The sequence below is a fragment of the Mandrillus leucophaeus genome, unplaced genomic scaffold (genome assembly GCF_000951045.1).
Source record: "Mandrillus leucophaeus isolate KB7577 unplaced genomic scaffold, Mleu.le_1.0 Scaffold1296, whole genome shotgun sequence".
Lineage (NCBI taxonomy): Eukaryota > Metazoa > Chordata > Mammalia > Primates > Cercopithecidae > Mandrillus > Mandrillus leucophaeus.
Window position 1 is genome coordinate 197,110 of NW_012101250.1, and position 18,286 is coordinate 215,395.

General features: G+C 44.9%; 1 protein-coding gene across 1 annotated transcript in view; it reads right to left on the bottom strand.

Annotated features, from left to right (window-relative positions):
* The window catches only part of DNHD1 (dynein heavy chain domain 1), a 74,386-nt gene that overhangs the window by 3,957 nt on the left and 52,143 nt on the right, over window positions 1-18,286 (bottom strand). Inside the window, exons 24-35 of the mRNA XM_011972503.1 lie at window positions 9,562-11,170; window positions 9,175-9,383; window positions 8,764-8,968; window positions 8,586-8,688; window positions 4,754-4,903; window positions 4,318-4,500; window positions 3,757-4,188; window positions 3,077-3,548; window positions 1,894-2,187; window positions 1,492-1,644; window positions 1,120-1,298; window positions 25-990 (exon numbers count right to left, since the gene is read on the bottom strand). Coding sequence (XP_011827893.1) covers window positions 25-990; window positions 1,120-1,298; window positions 1,492-1,644; window positions 1,894-2,187; window positions 3,077-3,548; window positions 3,757-4,188; window positions 4,318-4,500; window positions 4,754-4,903; window positions 8,586-8,688; window positions 8,764-8,968; window positions 9,175-9,383; window positions 9,562-11,170 — 4,955 coding nt within the window. The remainder of the gene's footprint in view (window positions 1-24; window positions 991-1,119; window positions 1,299-1,491; window positions 1,645-1,893; window positions 2,188-3,076; window positions 3,549-3,756; window positions 4,189-4,317; window positions 4,501-4,753; window positions 4,904-8,585; window positions 8,689-8,763; window positions 8,969-9,174; window positions 9,384-9,561; window positions 11,171-18,286) is intronic.

Sequence of the window (18,286 nt, forward strand, 5' to 3'; positions counted from 1 at the left end):
GTGACCAAAAGACTAGGTTCAAACCTGCTGATACTTGGCAGCCAGATTCTGGATGACAGTCAGAGGATGCAGAGTGGCTGTGGGGTGGCCAGGCAGTGGCAACAAGATCAGCATGGGCTGAGTAGCCCGACTATGTTTAAAGGGCATGGTGGGAGCGCCCATGTTTTCATCCAGGGGCCGACCCAGGAGGCTGGTGGTGAAGTCTGCCAGGGCACCTGCCAGGCACTCAGGTCGCAGAACGCGCCACAGGATCAGCTTCTGGAGGAGGCTAAGTGGCTCAGGCCCAGGCCCAGGTGCAGGACCCAGCACTGTGGATGACAGCGACAGGTAAGCCTGCCAAGCATTGGAGTGGCCTGCCAGGGAGGCACACAGGCCAACAAATGGGGGCAGCAGCTCTAACATCTCACATTCATGCCAGGCTTTTGGCCCAAGCCAGGCCGGTCGAGCCACACCTGAGACTGGCTTGCTGTGGACTGTGCTGGGAGAGGCTGCTAGTCCAGGCCAGAGTGCCAGTCTTTCCAGCTCTGATGCTTTCCCTGTCACTTGCAGCAGAGCCAAAGCACCCAATGCACCCACCAACGGTACCTGGGTAAGGCCCAGTGCTGTCACAGTGCTGCCCAGCAGCTGGCGGGTCAGGTGTGCTCTCAGTTGCAGTAGATGACTGGCCAGGTCCTCCCCGTGATTAATCTCACGTGGCTTCATGCTATCCAGAGCCTGCTTGGTGACTGCCAGCCACTTCTCTGGGCTCATACGGAAAAGTGGCAGCAGGTTCTGCAGTTGGCTTAGGGCCTTTACCATGGCTATTGCATGCCAAACCACAGGCCGATAGGGTGCCCATGATACCATTTCCTGTAGTTTCTGCCCTTCTAGCTCTTCACAATGGGCACGCAGCTGGCATAGCTTTCCTTGGGCCCTCACCATGTTCCGCAGAAACTTGGCTGGCTTCTGACGCTTTGGATTCTGGAACAGCAGCATCGTCAGCAGCCGCTCCTGCATATACTCATTTGTTGGATGGATCTGGCCCTTTCCCACAGTCCCCAAACATCTACATTCATCTCCACCCCCTTACCCAGGTCCATCCAATACTCATCTCAACCCACAGACTGAGCCCCCAAGCACCTCAGCAGCCTCCACAGCCTTGCAGGTATCTAGGGCTCTGATCTTTAGGTTCTGCCAACGGGTCTCGAGCTCAGGACACTCTCTGCACAAGATTTCATGTAGCATCTGTTCTTCCAGTATTTCCATGTTCAGGCCCAGATCCAGCACATTCAGCCCCTTTAGCAGTTCACAACCTAGCACTTGGGGTAACATGGGAGATGCTTAACCTTTTCCTCTTGGCAGAGCCGCGGGGTAGAGTAGACAGGGAGTATGGCTCCCTGCTATAGACCTGAGCCTGCTCTGGGCCAGGTTGAGTGAAGCCCTCTTAGGGCTGGTGCTGAGGGCCTAGTGTGTCCACACAACTGTGCTGGCAATTTGCCCTCTGGGCCTCACCTTTTTCCATAGCACAGAGGGAGAGGCTGGTGCTGAGATACAGACAGAAGCCAGGCTGCACCTGGGGTGGGCTCAGCTGCTCCCGCTGCAGCAGCCATTGCAGTTCTTGGCACCCTAGACCCAGCTCCACGTTGGTCAGTAGCACAGGCAGGCCTGTGAGAGGGAGGCAAAGGAACCCTACCCACGATGCCAGCACCCATGATCCCCATTCCCCATCCACGAGGTCTGGCTCCGACCAGCTTCCCTGTGGCTGATAGGAGGGTTTCCACAAGACGCTTCAATATAGTTAGTGCCCGGGATGAAGGATGGGAACTGAGGTTAGACTGAGGTGTGGGAGGCCTGTGGGGTCACAGAATGGGGCGAGTCAAAAGGGGTCCAGGGTGGGTGGGGACCAGTTCTCACCACAAGCAGCTGCCTCCTGGAGCTGAGAACCTAGCTCCGGGTCAGCACCTGAAAGAACACTAAGGTAGGGAAGAGACGGAAGCTGAGTCTCATAGGCTGGCTTTGACCCCTGGCTCTCTGTCTTCTCCTCTTTCTCTTCATTTTCCTCTTGCTCTTTCTCCTGCTCATTTTTTCTTTCCTCTGCCTTCTGCTCTTTTGTCTGGTCCTTAGCCTCATTACTGTCTTCACTATCATCATCTTCCTCTTTCATGTCCATTTTACTCTCTGTGTTTTGATTTCTCATGAGGCCTTTCCCTGGGGCAGAAAGATTCAGAGGAGCTCTTCTTAGGGGAGGAATCAGACTCCTTAGGGGAGGAATTCACTCAAGGGCTCTATTTCATGAGGGAAGGTCTGCGGGACGACATCTTAGGAAAGTTGCTTAAGCTCTCTATGACTCAATTTTCTTATCGGCAAAATGAGGTTGATATTAGTGGCGACCTCACAGGGTTATTGTGAAGATTAAATTAAATTATACATAGAAAACACTTAGATGTGCACATAGTAAGCACTCAATAAATGTTGGCTCTCAAAATTATTACTCTAAAATTCCAGGGAGGGATCCTACTCATCCTCTATCTTCCCATAGCTTCTCTTCTATATTTTCTATGCCTTTTCTTTTGCCTCTTGTAAGGGCATTTGTGGGATTTAGGGCCCATCCAGATAAGAATCAGGGTGATCTCATTCAAAGTCCTTAACTTAATTACTCTGAAAGGACCCCTTTCCAAATAAGGTCACATTTTTCTCACAAACTCAATCCCCAGCCTCTTCTTCTGGGAAATAAACATTCTATTCCTTCTCCTAGAAAATGTTCCTTCCAATACTCCACCCAGAAGGGTCCCCGATCCAAACAGAGCCAACAGAAATATTACCCAGGATTTCTGAACATTGGATAAATTTGGGTAGTGCTGAGTAGACCAGGGAAGTGGAAAATCATGGACCAATCAGTCATGTAGATTCAGAATCATTGTAATAAAGAGAAAAAATAAATGTGACCAAATTGATTCCTGTAGTATAGGCTGGTGCAATCTGGGACATCCTGATCACAAAAATGCAGTGTCCTCATTATGAAGGGAAAGACCACAAGAGGCTGAGTGATGGGCAGTTCAGATACTCTGGAAGCATTGCATTTATTATGTCTGCTTACCTCTACCCTCAGTGGGGGCTGGTGCCAAGCATCTATTCTCTGCCAGAGGTAGCGGGTCCAACCACATGAGGGCCTGGTTGCTGGGGTCAAGCAGCAAAGGCCAACGGCAACTACTGTAGTGGGTGGGGCTTCGCAGAAGCAAGCCTGCCAGGTGGGCTGACTTTGCCTGTGGCTTCAGGTTTCCATCCCACTGGTACTGTTCAGATGCAGAGCTCAGCAGGGACAGAATATTGAAGGGAGAGTGTGTAGCCAGCAGGGGGTTCTTTGGTGGTATGCTGACAGATTTTTGCTTCTGCTTCAGTGCCTGTGCCACATCATCTGGGCCCAGGGCCTCCTGAAAGCCCCTACACAGAGCTAACCACTTGTCCAGTAGCTCTTGGCGCCGCAGTGGTGGGAAGGGACCCAGGTAGATGATGGCAGCTGAGCATAGGAGGGCATCTCCGAACACAGTCATGCAGCGTCCCTTCAGCTTCTGGAGTGGACAGGAAGACCAGAGGCTGTGTAGGCCAGTGAGGAGGGTGCAGGGAGAGATATGGCAGAGGGAGGGCAAGGTGGGGTGTGGAGGAAAACATGGCAAGGAGTGCAGAGAGGGACAGAGGGAGGCAGTGAGGGCACAGGGAGGAGCGGGGGAGTGGCATAAAAGGAACTTTGGGGGAGACATCTTGGAGAGGGATGGTTACCTGGAGCTGTATAGTCCAGGCATGCATAGGCATGAGCAGTGCAGCCTTCATGGGCCATTTGTGATACTGCCCATGCTGTGCTTGACTGAGGGTCTTTGCCACACAGTTGTGGGAAGCTTGGGCATCCTCCACCATCTTAGCCAGGGCCAAATTATTCTCCAGGGTCTCCTGGGCCTGAAACTGGTAGTAGCCCAGGCGGGCCTGCTCCCGAATGAGTGTTGCCTCCACTTGCTGCAGCAGCAGGCCCGTGGGCAGTCCCCGGCAATGTGCCAGCCCATAGTGCAGAACAGCCCAGAGCCAGGCTGCCAGGCTGGCTGCAGGTCGGCTCACTGCCCGCAGGGCTGCATCACTCATACCTGGAGCTTTCAGAATTAGATGTAACTTTATCAGCTGTGAGTCTGTTATCTTCTCCTTGGGGAAGAACACCAGCTCCTGGAAGGATGTATGTTAAAGGGATGGGGAAGACACGGATGCTCTGGACCTTGACCCAACAGTTTAGCCTTGCCAAGTCTCCCTTTTATGCCTCCCCTATCCTCCTTCATTGTGCTCCACCCTTCCTACCTGATAAAAATCCTCAGTGCATAACAGCTGTTTGGCACTGGCCCAGCCTGTTTCACGGTGGAACAAGTCACACATTGCATCAGTCACCCGGACCACAGATTCTGGTGGTGCTCGATAGCTCCGTATCTCCTCAAAGTCAGCCACCTGCAGCTGGCTCAGAGGCTCCAGAAATGCCTTGCTCATCTAAATGAGGAGAGATAACTTCTAAAGTGAGCTCCTGAGATGTTCTGTTCTTCCTTCAAGGTGTTTCTAGGGGGATCATCTCCTCCTTGGAGTCCCCATGAGAGGTCACTCCCCAAGCCATCCTATTACCTTTGTCCCCTCCCCCCAGAAGACTCCATGATGAGTCACTCCATCCTCTCCTCTTGGTATCCTTAGAGGGATTGCCCTCTTTCAGGAGAGGAGCAGTGCAGGGCAGGCGGCAGGAAGAGCCCACCTGCTCCAGGAAAGCCTCTTGCTGAGCCTGCAGGGCATCCCGCTGCTTGGCGAGGTCCTCAACGAGGTTCTCTTGATGCCTACACTCTTCCAGCTGCTGCTTGTATAGGAGCTTGCTTTGCTCTAGCTGCTGCTGAAACATGCTGAGGCTCTGCAAAGAGATATCCAGGCCCTGCAGTTCCAGATCCTGAGCCATGTGGGAACACCCCAGAAGACCCTATGATCCCGGGACTCTAGCATACTCCTCACTTGAAAGACTGACCACATTGAACTCCAAGTAGGCCACAGAGAGAGGCTGAGCTCTGGGTCTGTCACTTATTAGTCTGTGAGTTACATATCTAGTAATGCAGCCCCAAGTGTGTGGTTGCTTTTTCTGCAGCTGCTTCACCCAAAGACTATGTGTGTAACAGTTACATTACATTACTCTATATTTTAGTTGACCCATTAGCAGCAGTTGTCACAGAAGACAGTTCCCTCCCTCTTGAGGCATCCCCCTCTGTTGGCCTTCGTGATACTGTGTTCTCCTTGGGCTTTCTCTAACTTCTCTGGCTGCTCTTTCTCATTCCCTTCCTCTGTGAGCTTAACTATTCCTCATCAATTTTTTCAGAGCTTCCTTTCTCTTCTCACTCTACACTTATAAAAGCCTTCTCTGATCTAATGGCTTTGATTCCTACTTACGTTCCAACTGCCAAATCTCTCTCTCCAGCTAGGTTCCCTCCCAGCCCCATACCACATATTCATCTGCCTAGTGGAAATCTCTTGGGTGTCTCACAGGCCCCTCACATTCCACATGTCCCCACATGAATGTATTTGGTTATGCCTCCTCAGCTCTCCTGCAATCTGACTCCTCTCCTGTGTATTCTTTTTCTCAGAGAATGGTGGCAAGATACACTCAAGTTTCCCAAGGAACAAACTGAGTTGTTACGCTTGGCTCCATCTCCTGTATCCCCCAAATCCAGCCCATCTTTGAGGCCCTTCAATTCTACCTCCCAAATGCCTCTCGTGTACACTGCCCTTCCCAACGTTAGTCACTCACACTCAGGCCCTCTCACTCCTCACCTTCTGCACTGGCCTCCTAACTGGTCTCTCAGTTTTTATTCTTACTCCCCTCCTTTTATCCCCCTACTGCAGCCTAGCTGGTTTTCTAAAAGCTGAATCATTGTCATTAACACTTGTCATTTCTACATTTGATTGACAATACCCCCATGACCAGACCCCTACTCATCATTCCAATCTCATCTCTTTTCTCTCTCCTAGCATGCTACTTTCCAGCCATTCCTGACTTTCAGTTCCTCCAACGTGGCACACACTCTTTTGCCTCTAGGCCTTTCACATACTGTTATATCAACCTGGCCCCTTTCAAACACAGATCAAATCTGACCTAAGTTTCAGTAATCAACTTTCATGTACTTTATTCCTTTGTTTACATAGTTAGGGAATTTTCTGAGCTCCTACCATGTTATATACATGCTCTGTGCTGCATAGCAGGGCACTCTGCTTTCTCTAGAAAGTTTTTCTTGATATTTTGGAGCACTCTGAACTTACTCCATTATAACATGGTTTTGTCATTGCCTGGATGAGTATATCTTCTGCTAAACTATAAGCACCATGAAGGTAAGGATAGTGCCCTATCTTCTCTTATTAGGAAGCAACCTAACCTATTTTTTTTTTTTTTTTGGAGACAGGGTCTCACTATGCCACCCAAGCTGGAGTGCAGTGGTGCAATCATGTCTCACTGCAGCTTCAACCTCCCGGGCTCAGGTGATCCTCCCACCTCAGACTCCTGAGTAGCTGGAACTACAGATAGGTGCTACCATGCCTGAATAATTTTTTGTAGAGACGGGGTTTTGCCATGTTGCCCAGGCTGGTCTTGAACTCCTGAGTTCAAGTGATCCATTGGCCTTGGCCTTCCAAAGTGCTGGGATTACAGGCGTGAGCCACTGTGCCTGGCCTAACCTAATATTAATAGTAACTAACATTTATTGAGCTCTTACTATGTGCCAGCACATTTAAATACTATACATGTAAGATCTTGTTTAATCCTCATTACAACCTTATAAGGTTAGGGAAGTCTCCCCAACCTTTCTGGACCTTTGTTTTCTCATCTGTAAAGTGAGAAAAGAATAGCTACCTCAGAAAGGTGTGGCAAGGATTCTGTCATCTATCTATCTATCTATCTATCCATCCATCTAGATGTAAATGTAGGCATGTATTAACATAGACATAAATATTAAGAAATGCCTGAACAAAAAATAAATTTTTGTTGAGTGCAATAATGAAAAAACTAACCAGTTGAATACAAGAGAGTAAAGAGATGGAGGGGCCCAGACTGAGTCCTGGGATTTGGCTCAGTGGCTGGTAATGCCATTTCTTGGGGTGGGGAACACTGGAACAAGTACACACTATTATGGCTATTGATTGAATGACCAAGGGATCTGACTCTGAATGACCCTGAGACTACAAACATCTCTTATCCAGATCTTTGGCTTACTGTGTTCTGCTCTGGTATAACTGACTCACAGATCAAGGAATACTAGCACCCCTAAACCAGATCAACAATCCTGGTATTAATCATCTTGGGAAAATGTAGGGCAAAAAACTGGGAAAGGGGATTTCTGTTGCTCTTTGACTTTGTTTTCTTTCTTTGCAACTTAACTGAGTCTTGAGGTCTAATCTAAGCTGTTCATCCTAGGCGGTGAATAGTAGGGGGGCATCAGTACCTTTAAAACTCCAGGGGACACCATTTACATCAAACACAATGAAAATCACATTAGTAGACACGACATATGCCATGTATCTGGAATTGTGTGGCACTGGATGATAGTCCTAAGGGCACTCATCAGAAGAGCTGGCTAGGTGTTAGGAGCTTAAGACCTGAAACCCTAGTAGAAAGATTATCTGAGTGTGATATGGGCACTAGTTCACTGCTCTGAAGTTATACCAGAACATTTATCAAAATCTTGTGTAGTAGGAAGAAAAGGTGCTATTTTAGAATTCCTCTTATTAAAAGCAAAACTGCTCTTTAGTTTGGGAAAACACCTTTAGCTAGGAGTATTTGGCTTTAGAAGGTGTGATAAGCCCTATCATCACCAATTTTAGCCAGATATAAGAAGTCTGTTTATTCAAAGAATAAGATTGTTCTGTATAAGACAGCAAAAGGTTTTGAAGTTTCAACTAGAAGGGCATGCTAAAGGAAAAATGGGACGGCTCAGAAACATTGTAGACCAGGTATTAGAGAGATGAGAGAGGAAAGGAAAAGTTGGTCACTGGAAAATGCCTGGTAGAGGAGGGTGATTAAGAAAATTCAGGACAGGACACTCTTGTCTAGTATACCATTATAAATCTACTTCTGGTTCTATGCTATAGCATAAATTTCTCCCTACTGCCATCACCCATCTACATGTCCTCACTGTACACAACAGTTTTGTTTGTTTGGTGCTTTTGTGGAAGAAAGGGTATAGGGACAAAGTGCTATGGAAAAAGAGGATAATTCTAAGAGGTGAATGAGTGGTGACTGAGATGTAATCCCTGCCCCAACTCCCATGGGAATCTACAGCATACTGAACTTCTCATGATCAAGGTGCTAGGGGCAACCAGAAGCAGATGCTTGGATTTCACACATTATGAAGAATCAATCTGATCTTAGCTGTGTCATGGGAAACTTTTGAACCTAAGCTATAAAGGAGGAGGCAGCAGAGATTAGAGAGATTTTCTAGGGGAAGTGGAAGCTTAGGGGGACAAGAACTAAGGTTCATTCTGGTTGCTTCCTTTCAAGACCCCTTTTGGGCTTCTGCTTTGACACCACCATGGAAGCCTCAAAATCGTCTCCTTACCTTGCTGGAGGCTTTCAGCTGCTGTTCCAAGTCAGAGATCAGATTGGCATGGGTACCATGCTCCTTAATCAGCATTCTCAGATTCTCCAAGGCATTCTGGACCCTGGAGATACAATGTGCTGGTGAGGAAACCCAAAGGAGCAGAAGGAGGTACATTGCAGGGGATGGGACCACTCACCGCTGGGCCTTGTTCTTAATCTTCAGGATTGTCTGTTGCTGCAGCATCAGGAAAGTGTCCAGGAAGTCTAGGAAGGTCTTAGGGGTGACGAGTGGCAATGCAGGGCACAGGTGCTCATGGTAGTGGGTGGCCGAAAGGTGGATAAGAGCCATGGCTTTGGCCACACTGGGAATTGAGGCCTGGAGGTCTGGGTACTTCCAGGAGCCTGCAATGGGCATGGCTTTAGCCTCACTTTGTGAGCTTGTAGGAAAACAGGAAAGGAAAGGGATCATCTCCTAGCTTAAGAAGAAGGGTAGGAAATGTGAAGGGGGCTCTGTAGGCTCTAGAGAGGGAGAGAGAGATTGACCTAGGTAATAACCCTCATTAAAGCCTGGTAAAGATGAGTGGTAAGGACAAGTAAAAAGGGCTCACCATCATCAAGGGGTAGACTCCGAGCATCCTCCAGGTGATGCTGGGCCACTTTGACCAGGGCAGCTTGGTCCCAGGGTTCATAGCGGTCAATGCTGGCAGTGGCCAGTTGAAGGAGCCTCAGGAAAAGGGTGGAGGGCAGCTGCTTGTGGGCCTGTTTATCTCCAATCAGGAAGAACAGGTGAAGGTGGCTGCACACTTGCTGGTGGAACCTGTGGGCCAGGGCTCAGCTAATGTCCTCCCCTTTACCTTTGCTTGCCCCTCCTGGCCCTAGTCCCAACCAGACCACTTAGCCCCAATCTCTCAGCCCTTATGGCAGCCCACAGAATTCCTTTTGGCCAAGACAGAGTAAAAGCAGAGCAGACCCGGGTATGGGGTTCTTGGCCTCACCTCTGCAACACCATTTCCTTCTTGATGTTCTGTTTGACACCAAGGTTCTCCCTGGGGAAGTGTTCTTCAATGCTGTCCAAATCCGCTTCTGTGTACTGGCCAGGGAAACTGCCTGAGGTTGCCAGGGCCAGGAGGTGATGAAGTGTAGTGAGATCCACACCACTGGGTACCAATAGAGCCACAGGCTGGCTTAACAAGCCAGCACGCCAGCTGGCATCTCGTAGACATTGGAGAATGTCCTCCTCTGACCCAGATGGTAGATGAAAGACATGGGTCTGACATATACTAGAAGCCAGAGTGATGGCAGTGTGGCGCCCAGTACCCAGAGCCCCCGAAAGCAGCAGGCCATGCTGCCGGGGCCTGGCCAACACCCGGACCAGGCGGGCCACATGCTGTGCCATGGAATGACACCGGGCAAGGTGGGGGCTCAGCTTCAGTTGAGCAGCTGAGGTGGCCAGCTGCTCCTCTAGCTTCTCCCACTGCCGTTCCAGGTACAAGTTGGGGGTTTCAGAGTTAGGCCCCAGTGTCAGCTCCTGACTGAAGACCACGTCTGAGGGCTTTTCCTGGGGATGTAGTAGTAGCACTGGTAATAACAGGGGTGAGACCAGGTCCATCTGGGGTGCCTTCTGCCACCAAGTCTTGAATGATCTCCTTACCTGGAGCCTATAGTTGGATGCCCTTGTGCCTTTCTCTTGCCTTATCTTGTGACTTATGCTTTCCCTCATCCCTCTGCTTACTGGTCCTATAGATGGTGTTAGACTTGGATCACTGGAGTTTGAGCCTGTGGCGACCTGAAGTCCATAAGGCTCCTCTTCCTCCTCTGTTTCACTGTTGCTGTTGCTGAAGTCCTCCCACTGGGCCAACTCCCCTTCAGATTCTACTTCGGGCACCCTCTCCTCCTCCTCCTCATCCTCCTCATGGTCCTTGCCCAGGTTCTGGGGCCCTGGACCACAACAGAAGACACTCTGAGCTACTACTAGGAGCAGCTTGGCACAATAGGAGCGTTCCCTAGGGCTGTCCAGCCGGTCACAAAAGGTTCTCTGTGCCTCATGCAACCAAAGACGCACCACGTTGCGTGTGGCCATCATAATGGTCAGACGAGTGCCACGCAGGCCTGACACCCGGCGCAAGTGCTCCTGGTGGTTGGGATAGTCCACAAAGCCTCGGGAGCCTGTTCTATTAGGCAGCAGCTGCAGGTTGCTCAGTAAGTGGCTCACAGAGTGTGGGGAGAAGTGGTAGTGTGGGTGGAGGGGTGAAGGCATGAAGCAATTGCACACAGCCTCCCAAGCCTCTACTGAGGCCCTAACTAGGGCTCGTGCCAGAGCATGCTCCCGCTCCACAGAAGGGAAACGCTCAAGCCAAGCCTGAATAATAGGCACATGTCTGTCCAGCAGGGTGGCCTGGGTCATGCTTTCCAGGGCCAGGACTGTGAAGAGTCGGAAGAGGCGTGGACACAGTGGGCGCTCACAGTAGCCTGGCACTGTGACAGTGGCAAGGAAATTGACTGTAGGCTGCAGTGTCTGCAGTTCCAAGGTGCTGTGGGCATACACAGTGCCATCCATGGCCTGGCGCAGAGTCTCCAACACTGGCTGGCAGCTCTTCTCTGGGTCTATGGGACATGAGGAATAATAATGAGGACATGTAAAAGTCCACATGAGAGTATCAGTCTGTTCCTTCTATTCCTGCCACACACGGTTCTAAAGGAATTTTGTGAATCTGACATGTTGGGACTCGGTCACATTTGAGTAAGCTATTCTCCCTCCCCAACATTCTCCCTAAAATTGAGGAATTTCTTCTCCCTTCTCCCGAGATCCTATCTCTTCTCCTTCTCCCTAGTTCCTAGCTCCCTATCCTATTTGGAAGCTGAGAAGGATAGAAACCAGATCTGACCACAATTAGGGGGAAAGTGCAATCATTTCAGTCAAAGAGAATAGAGTTATATCACATGTACACACAAAAAAATCAAATTTAGGCTGGGGTGTGGTGGCTCACCCCTGTAATCTTAACACTTTTGGAAGCTGAGATGGAAAGATTTCTTGAGGCCAGGAGTTCAAGACCAGCCTGGGTAACATAGCAAGACCTTGTCTTTACAAAAAATGAAAAATAAAATAGCTGGGCCTGGTGGTGTGTGTTGTAGACCTGTCTACTTGGGAAGCTAAGGCTGGAGGATCACTTGAGCACAAGAGCTTGAGAGAGCCGTGATCGCACCGTCCAGCCTGAGTGGCAGAGTGAGACCTTGTCTCTAAAAAAATGATAATAATAATAATAAATTTTAAAAACAAACTTTATTAAGACACTATTTACATACAACAAAATGTATACATTTTAAGTATACAGTTCAGCAAGTTTTGACTAATGTACACACCTGTGTCATCACCACCCCAATGATATTTAGAACATTTTCATCACCCTAGAAAGTTCCTCATGCTCCTTTAAAGTCAATCAATCCCCCTGCCACCACCATCACAGGCATTGTTATGTGATCTGATTTCCATCACTATAGGTTAGCTTTGTCTGTTCTAGAACCTCAAATAAATAGAATCATACAGTATATACTTGATCATGTCTATCTTCTTTTACTCAGCAGGTTTTTGAGACTCATCCACGTTTTTGAGTGTTTCGGTAGTTTGTTCCATTTTATTCCTGAGTAGTATTTTTCTGAGAGCCCCCAGTTAAACTGGCGTTCTAGTACCAGAGCAGCCAACAACCCTGCCCTAACAGGAAATAAAGGGGAGCTGAGTGTGGGGGTTTACAGTGTGCCTTTCACAGGATACTTCTTTTATCTGATGGACTGCCTAATGCCTAGTTGTCTGACCTGTGACCAGAGAGTCCTTCACACAGAAAACTTGCTCTGATTCTTTAGATAGAAGGACAAATTCAATACACCACAACAATAGGAAACAAGTTCAAAGATTTTTACTTAATCCTGTGCAAGGAGGGCATAATGAGCCAGGAGGTCGTCAGTCTTCCATCCTCATGTCACCTGAGGCAGCAATGAAGAGTCAGAGAGAGAGAGAGAGAGAGAGAGAGAGAGAGAAAATGCGGGAGGAAAGGAGGAATGGAGGGAGGGACTGGCAGTATATATAAGGAAATAGGGTGTGGGTCATTTTAAGTTTTCAGGCAAATGCCTGAATGGCCTGTTTTTAAAGGAAAGGAGGGAAAGTAGGGAACTAGTCGGCTAGGTGGGAGAGGTGCCTCTAAATTCTTATCTCTTGCCACCACCTGGAGTCATTTGGGTATATATGTGGATTTACCATTATACAGAACAATGCTACTGTGAACATTCATGTATACTAAGTTTGAGGATATGTGGTTCTCATTTTACTTGGGTGAGTACCTAAGAGTGGAATTGCTGGGTCATATGTTAAGTAACATTTAATTTACTAAGAAACTGGCATATATTTTTCATAGTGGATGTACCATTTTACATTCTCACCATCAAAGTGAGAGAGTTTCAGTTGCTCTACATCTTTGAAAACACTCGTTATTGTCAGTCTTCTTAATTATCACATGGTGGTTTAAATTTGCAGTTCACTGATGCCTGATAGTATCAAGCATCTTTTTGTATACTATTGGCCACTCATACATCTTTTGTGAAGTGTTGTCTGTTTAAGTCTTTTGTCCATTTAAAACATTGGGATGATGTTTGTTTTCTTATTGAGTTGTAAGAGTTTTTATGTATTCTGGGTTCAAGTCCTTTGTCAGATACATGTATCATGAGTGTTTTCTCTGTCAATAGCTTATTTTTTCATTTTCGTAACAGTGTCTTTCGAAGGGCATAGGTTTTCAATTTTGATAAAATTTAGGTTTTGTGCCCTAAGAAATCATTGTCTAACCAAGGTCACACAGATTTTTCTCCAATTTTTTTCTAAAAAATTTATAGTTTTAGCTTTTACATTTAGGTCTGTGATCCATCTATAATTTATTTTTATCTATATTTTGAGGTAGAATACATGGTTCATTTTTTTCCATGCATATATCCAGATGTTCCAGTACCATTCTTTGAAAAGCCTATCCTTTCCCCTCATTGAATTATCGTGGCACATTTATTAAAAATCAACTGGCCATATATGACTACTTATCAGATTTTCTGTTCTATTCCATTAGTCTATATGTATATCCTTATACCAATACCACACTCTCTTCGTTACAACAACTGTAGAGCCAGTTTTAACATCACTAGTGTGGGTGTCCCAACTTCATTCTTTTTCAAAGTTGCTTGGCTCTTCTAGATCTTTTGCATTACCATATAAGTTTCAGAATAAGTCTGTCAACTTACCAAAAAAAAATCTGTTAAGATTTACCTTGGCATTGCATTGAATCTATAGATCATTTGGGGGAGAATGAGGACCTTACTGATACTGACTCTTCTAATCCATGAACATCATAAATTTCTCCATTTATTTAAGTTTCCTCTATCTCAGCAATATTTAGTCATTTTCAGTGTCCAGATCTTGAATGCTTTTCATTAAATTTATTCCTAAGTATTTTATCCTTTTAAATGACTTTTAAGTAATATTTTAAAATTTCAATTTCCAATGGTTTGTTACTAGGATATAGAAATACAAACGATTTCAATGGATTGATTCTGTATCCTGTGACTCTGATGACTTAACTTATTTATTGTAGTAGTTTTATGGGGTTTTAGAAAAATATTTCTTTGGGGTCTCTATGTAGACAATCATATTATACGCCAATACAGACAGTTTTAACTTGTCTTTTCTAATTTTAAAAGCTTTCATTTCTTTTTCTTAATTGCATCGATGTGGTCTCCAGTACAATATTGAATAGAATCAGTGAGTATGTTCTTGCCTTTTAACTGATTTTAGGGGGACAGTATTCAATATTTAACCATTAAGTATGTATTTAGCTGTAAGTATAATAGACGCTCTTCACCAAATTGAGAAAGTTATCTTCTATTCCTAATTTCCTGGGAGTTATGGAATAGTGTTGGAATTTTGTCAAGTGATTTTTATCTACTAACGTTACTTACTTATTTGCTCCTTTATTCTGTTAATGTGAGCTACACTGATTGATTTTTCAATGGTTAGTCAGCTTTGCCTTCCCAGGATAGACTCCATTTGGTCTTAAGATGTTATTATTTTTGTATGTTGCTGAATTTTATTTAATAATATTTCAGTGAAGATTTATTTTTGCATTTAGGTTTATGAAAGATAACAGTTTATTTCTTTTCTTGAAATGTCTTTGCCATGGCTTAGTATTCTCCATTTTCTGAAAAAGTATGTGTAAGTTGTACTTTCTTTTCTAAATACTTGATACAATTCAACTGTATAACCATCTGGGACTGGAAACATTTATTATTATGCATTCAAACTTTTCTTAGGTATGAGGCTGTTCATTTTCTATTATTTTTCTTCTTTTGGTCAGGCTTTGACAAGTTTTGTTTTTGTAAGGCATGTGATACGGTTTGGCTCTGTGTCCCCAACCAAATCTTGTCTTGAATTGTAATCCCCATATGTTGAGGGAGGGACCTGGTGGGAGGTGAGTGGATCTTGGGGCCAGTTTCCCCCATGCTGTTCTCATGATAGTGAGCAAGTTCTCACAAGATCTGATGGTACATCTCCTCATCCCCCCACCCCCACCCCACTGCTATGTAAGACATGCCTTGCCTCCCCTTTGCCTTTTGCCATGATTTTAAGTTTCCTGAGGCCTCCCCATTCATGCAGAACTGTGAGTCTATTAAACCTACTTTTTTGTATCTTTTGAGACGGAGTTTCACTCTTGTCACCCAGGCTGGAATGCAATGGCGCGATCTTGGCTCACTGCAACCTCTGCCTCCCAGGTTCAAGCGATTCTCCTGCCTCAGCCTCCCAAGTAGCTGGGATTACAGGTGACCCCCATCATGCCCAGCTAATTTTTGTATTTTTAGTAGAGATGGGGTTTCACCATGTTGGCCAGGCTGGTCTCAAACTCCTGACCTCAAAGTGCTGGGATTACAGGCGTAAGCCACCACCCCCGGCCTAAATCTCTTTTCTTTATGAATTACGCAGTCTCAAGTAGTTCTTTATTGCAGTGTGAAAACAGACTAATACAGCATGTATCCATTTTATCTAAGTTACTAAATTTATTAGCATAAAGTTTTTCATACTTTTCCCTTATTATTCATTTTTTAAAACTTTTTTTTTTTTTTTAAATGAGAGTCCCACTATGCTGCCCAGGCTGGTCTTGAACTCCTGGCCTCAAGAAATCCTCCTGCCTAGGCCTCCCTCCCTAGTAGCTGGGATTACAGGTACATGCCATCATGCCTGGATCCCCCCAACTCTTTTTTTTGATATGGAGTCTCACTCTGTCGCCAGGCTGGAGTGCAGTGGTGTGATCTCAGCTCATCGCAACTTCCAACTCCCTGGTTCAAGCAATTCTCCTGCCTCAGCCTCCCGAGTAGCTGGGATTACAGGCACATGCCACCATGCCCAACTAATTTTTGCATTTTTAGTAGAGACGGGGTTTCACCGTGTTGGCCAGCATGGTCTCAATCTCCTGACCTCATGATCTGCCCTCCTCAGCCTTCCAAAGTGCTGGGATTACAGGCGTGAGCCACACTGCCTGGCCCTGGTTCCCTTTTTATCCTTTTAAATATCTTTAATAAAAACTCTTTTATTCCTGATATTCAAAATTTATGTTTTCCTTTTTATTTCTTGATTTGTGTTAACAGGTGATTGTCAATTTTATCTTTTTCAAAGAAACAAAATATGGCTTTGTTGATATTCTCCATTGTTTGTATGTTTTTCTATTTCACTGATTTCTGCTCTGATCTTTATTATTGATTTCCTTTTAAATGCTTTGGGTGTAACTTACTCTTCTTTTTCTAGAGTCTTAAGCTGAAAATTTAGGTCATTGATTCCAAGCTTTTCTTTCTAAGAGATATTTAAAACTATAACCTTTAGTTGCATCTTACAAATTTTGATATGCTTTGTTTTCATTATTATTTAGTTCAAAACCTTTTCTAATTTCCCTTGTAATTTCTTTTTTGGTACGTAATTTATTTAGAAGTGTGCTGTTTAATTTTAAATAACTTGGAAATTCTCTAGGCATCTTATCAATATTTGTATTGTTATGGTCAGATAAAATATTTAAAATGTTAATCCTCTGAAATTTGTTGAGACTTATTTTATAACCCAGCATATGGTCTATCTTGGTGAATGTTTTATGTGCATTTGAAAAGAAGGTGCATTTTGCAGTTGGTGAGCATAATGTTCTGTAAATGTCAGTGTGTTGCTAGTGTTATTCAGATCTTTAATGTCCATACTTTCTTGCTCCTTGTCTTACCAGTTACTGTGAGAAGCATATTAATTTCTTACTATGATTTCAGATTTACTATCTCTCTTTTGTTTCTATTGGCTTTTTTTCATATACTTAAATGTCTGTTTTAGATGTGGACACATTTAAGACTTTTGTCTTTCTGATGAGTTGAATCTTTTAATTATGAGATATTCTTTTCTATCTCTGGTAATATCCTTTGTCTTAAAGTGCTTTGGTATTAATATTGCCACATCAACTTCCTTATGCAAACTATTTCTGCAGTAAATATTTTGCATTAAAAAACTTCTTTTAATCTATCTGTGTTTAATATTTAAAGTGCATCTTTTGGACAGCATATAGCTAGATCTCAGGGTGAGTTTCTATTCTATTGCTTGCTTCTTCTTGACAGCAGGTCAGATTATTTTCTGGGGGTTTCTGTTGGCATGTCTATTCATTTTTTATTTTATACTAGGTGTTTTGGTGGTTGTCACTCAAGGACACCTTTTACATTCTGCCAGCAGTAATATTCTTCACTCTACAATATTGCTGAAGTCTCTTCTCAGCTGAAATCTCTTCATATATCTGACTGTACCACTCTTTACTCCTTCTATTGTCTGCAAATTCACTACAAAGACCAAATAATATAGCTGGAAGGAACTACAGGTTTTGGAACCAAATACACTTGAATTTTAATCTTGGTTCTGACACTTAATAGCTAGGGTATCTTGGGCAAGTTATAAAATCTCTCTGTCTGTTTCTTCATCTTTAAAATAATTGCAAAAATTCTCCATCTTACTTGGCTTTTATGAGCACTGAAGATGACACAGACATATCATATAGCACATAGTAGATATTCAATAAATTGTACCGGCTATTATTAAGTACTAATACATCTGGTTCAAGTTTTCTACATCTCATAAGAGACTTCGCTATTTAACTGGATAGACTATCTACCAGGTTGTTGGAGTCAAGGAAGTCAATGGGCTAAACCTCTACCTAAAATTCACTTCCCAATCCCACGGCCATATTTAGAAGCTGTCATCATCTAGAGGCACACCACTTTAGAAACTTTACACTTCAGTATCCCAAACTTTCATCACGATTTTTCTCCTTTCCTTTGTTATCTTGTTTTCTACAAACTTTTATTGAGCACTTACTTCCTGTTGGGTCTATCAAAATGAATGAGACAAATTTCTGTTCTCTGTTCTCATAAATCTCCAAGTGTGGCGAAAGGGACAGACAGGCAAGCATACAATCATGATATCATGGTTATCACAGGTTATTGTACAGAGCACAGGATGGATATCTAACCGAGCCTATGAATCAGGCTTCCCGGAGAAGCTACTGCCTTAGGTAATTTAGAAAGAATACGTAGGATTTATCCACATAAAGAAGGCAGAGAAGACAGCAATCCCAGGGTGTAAAGGAAGCCTGACTTGTTGAGCCCAATTAGAGAGAGTGTAAG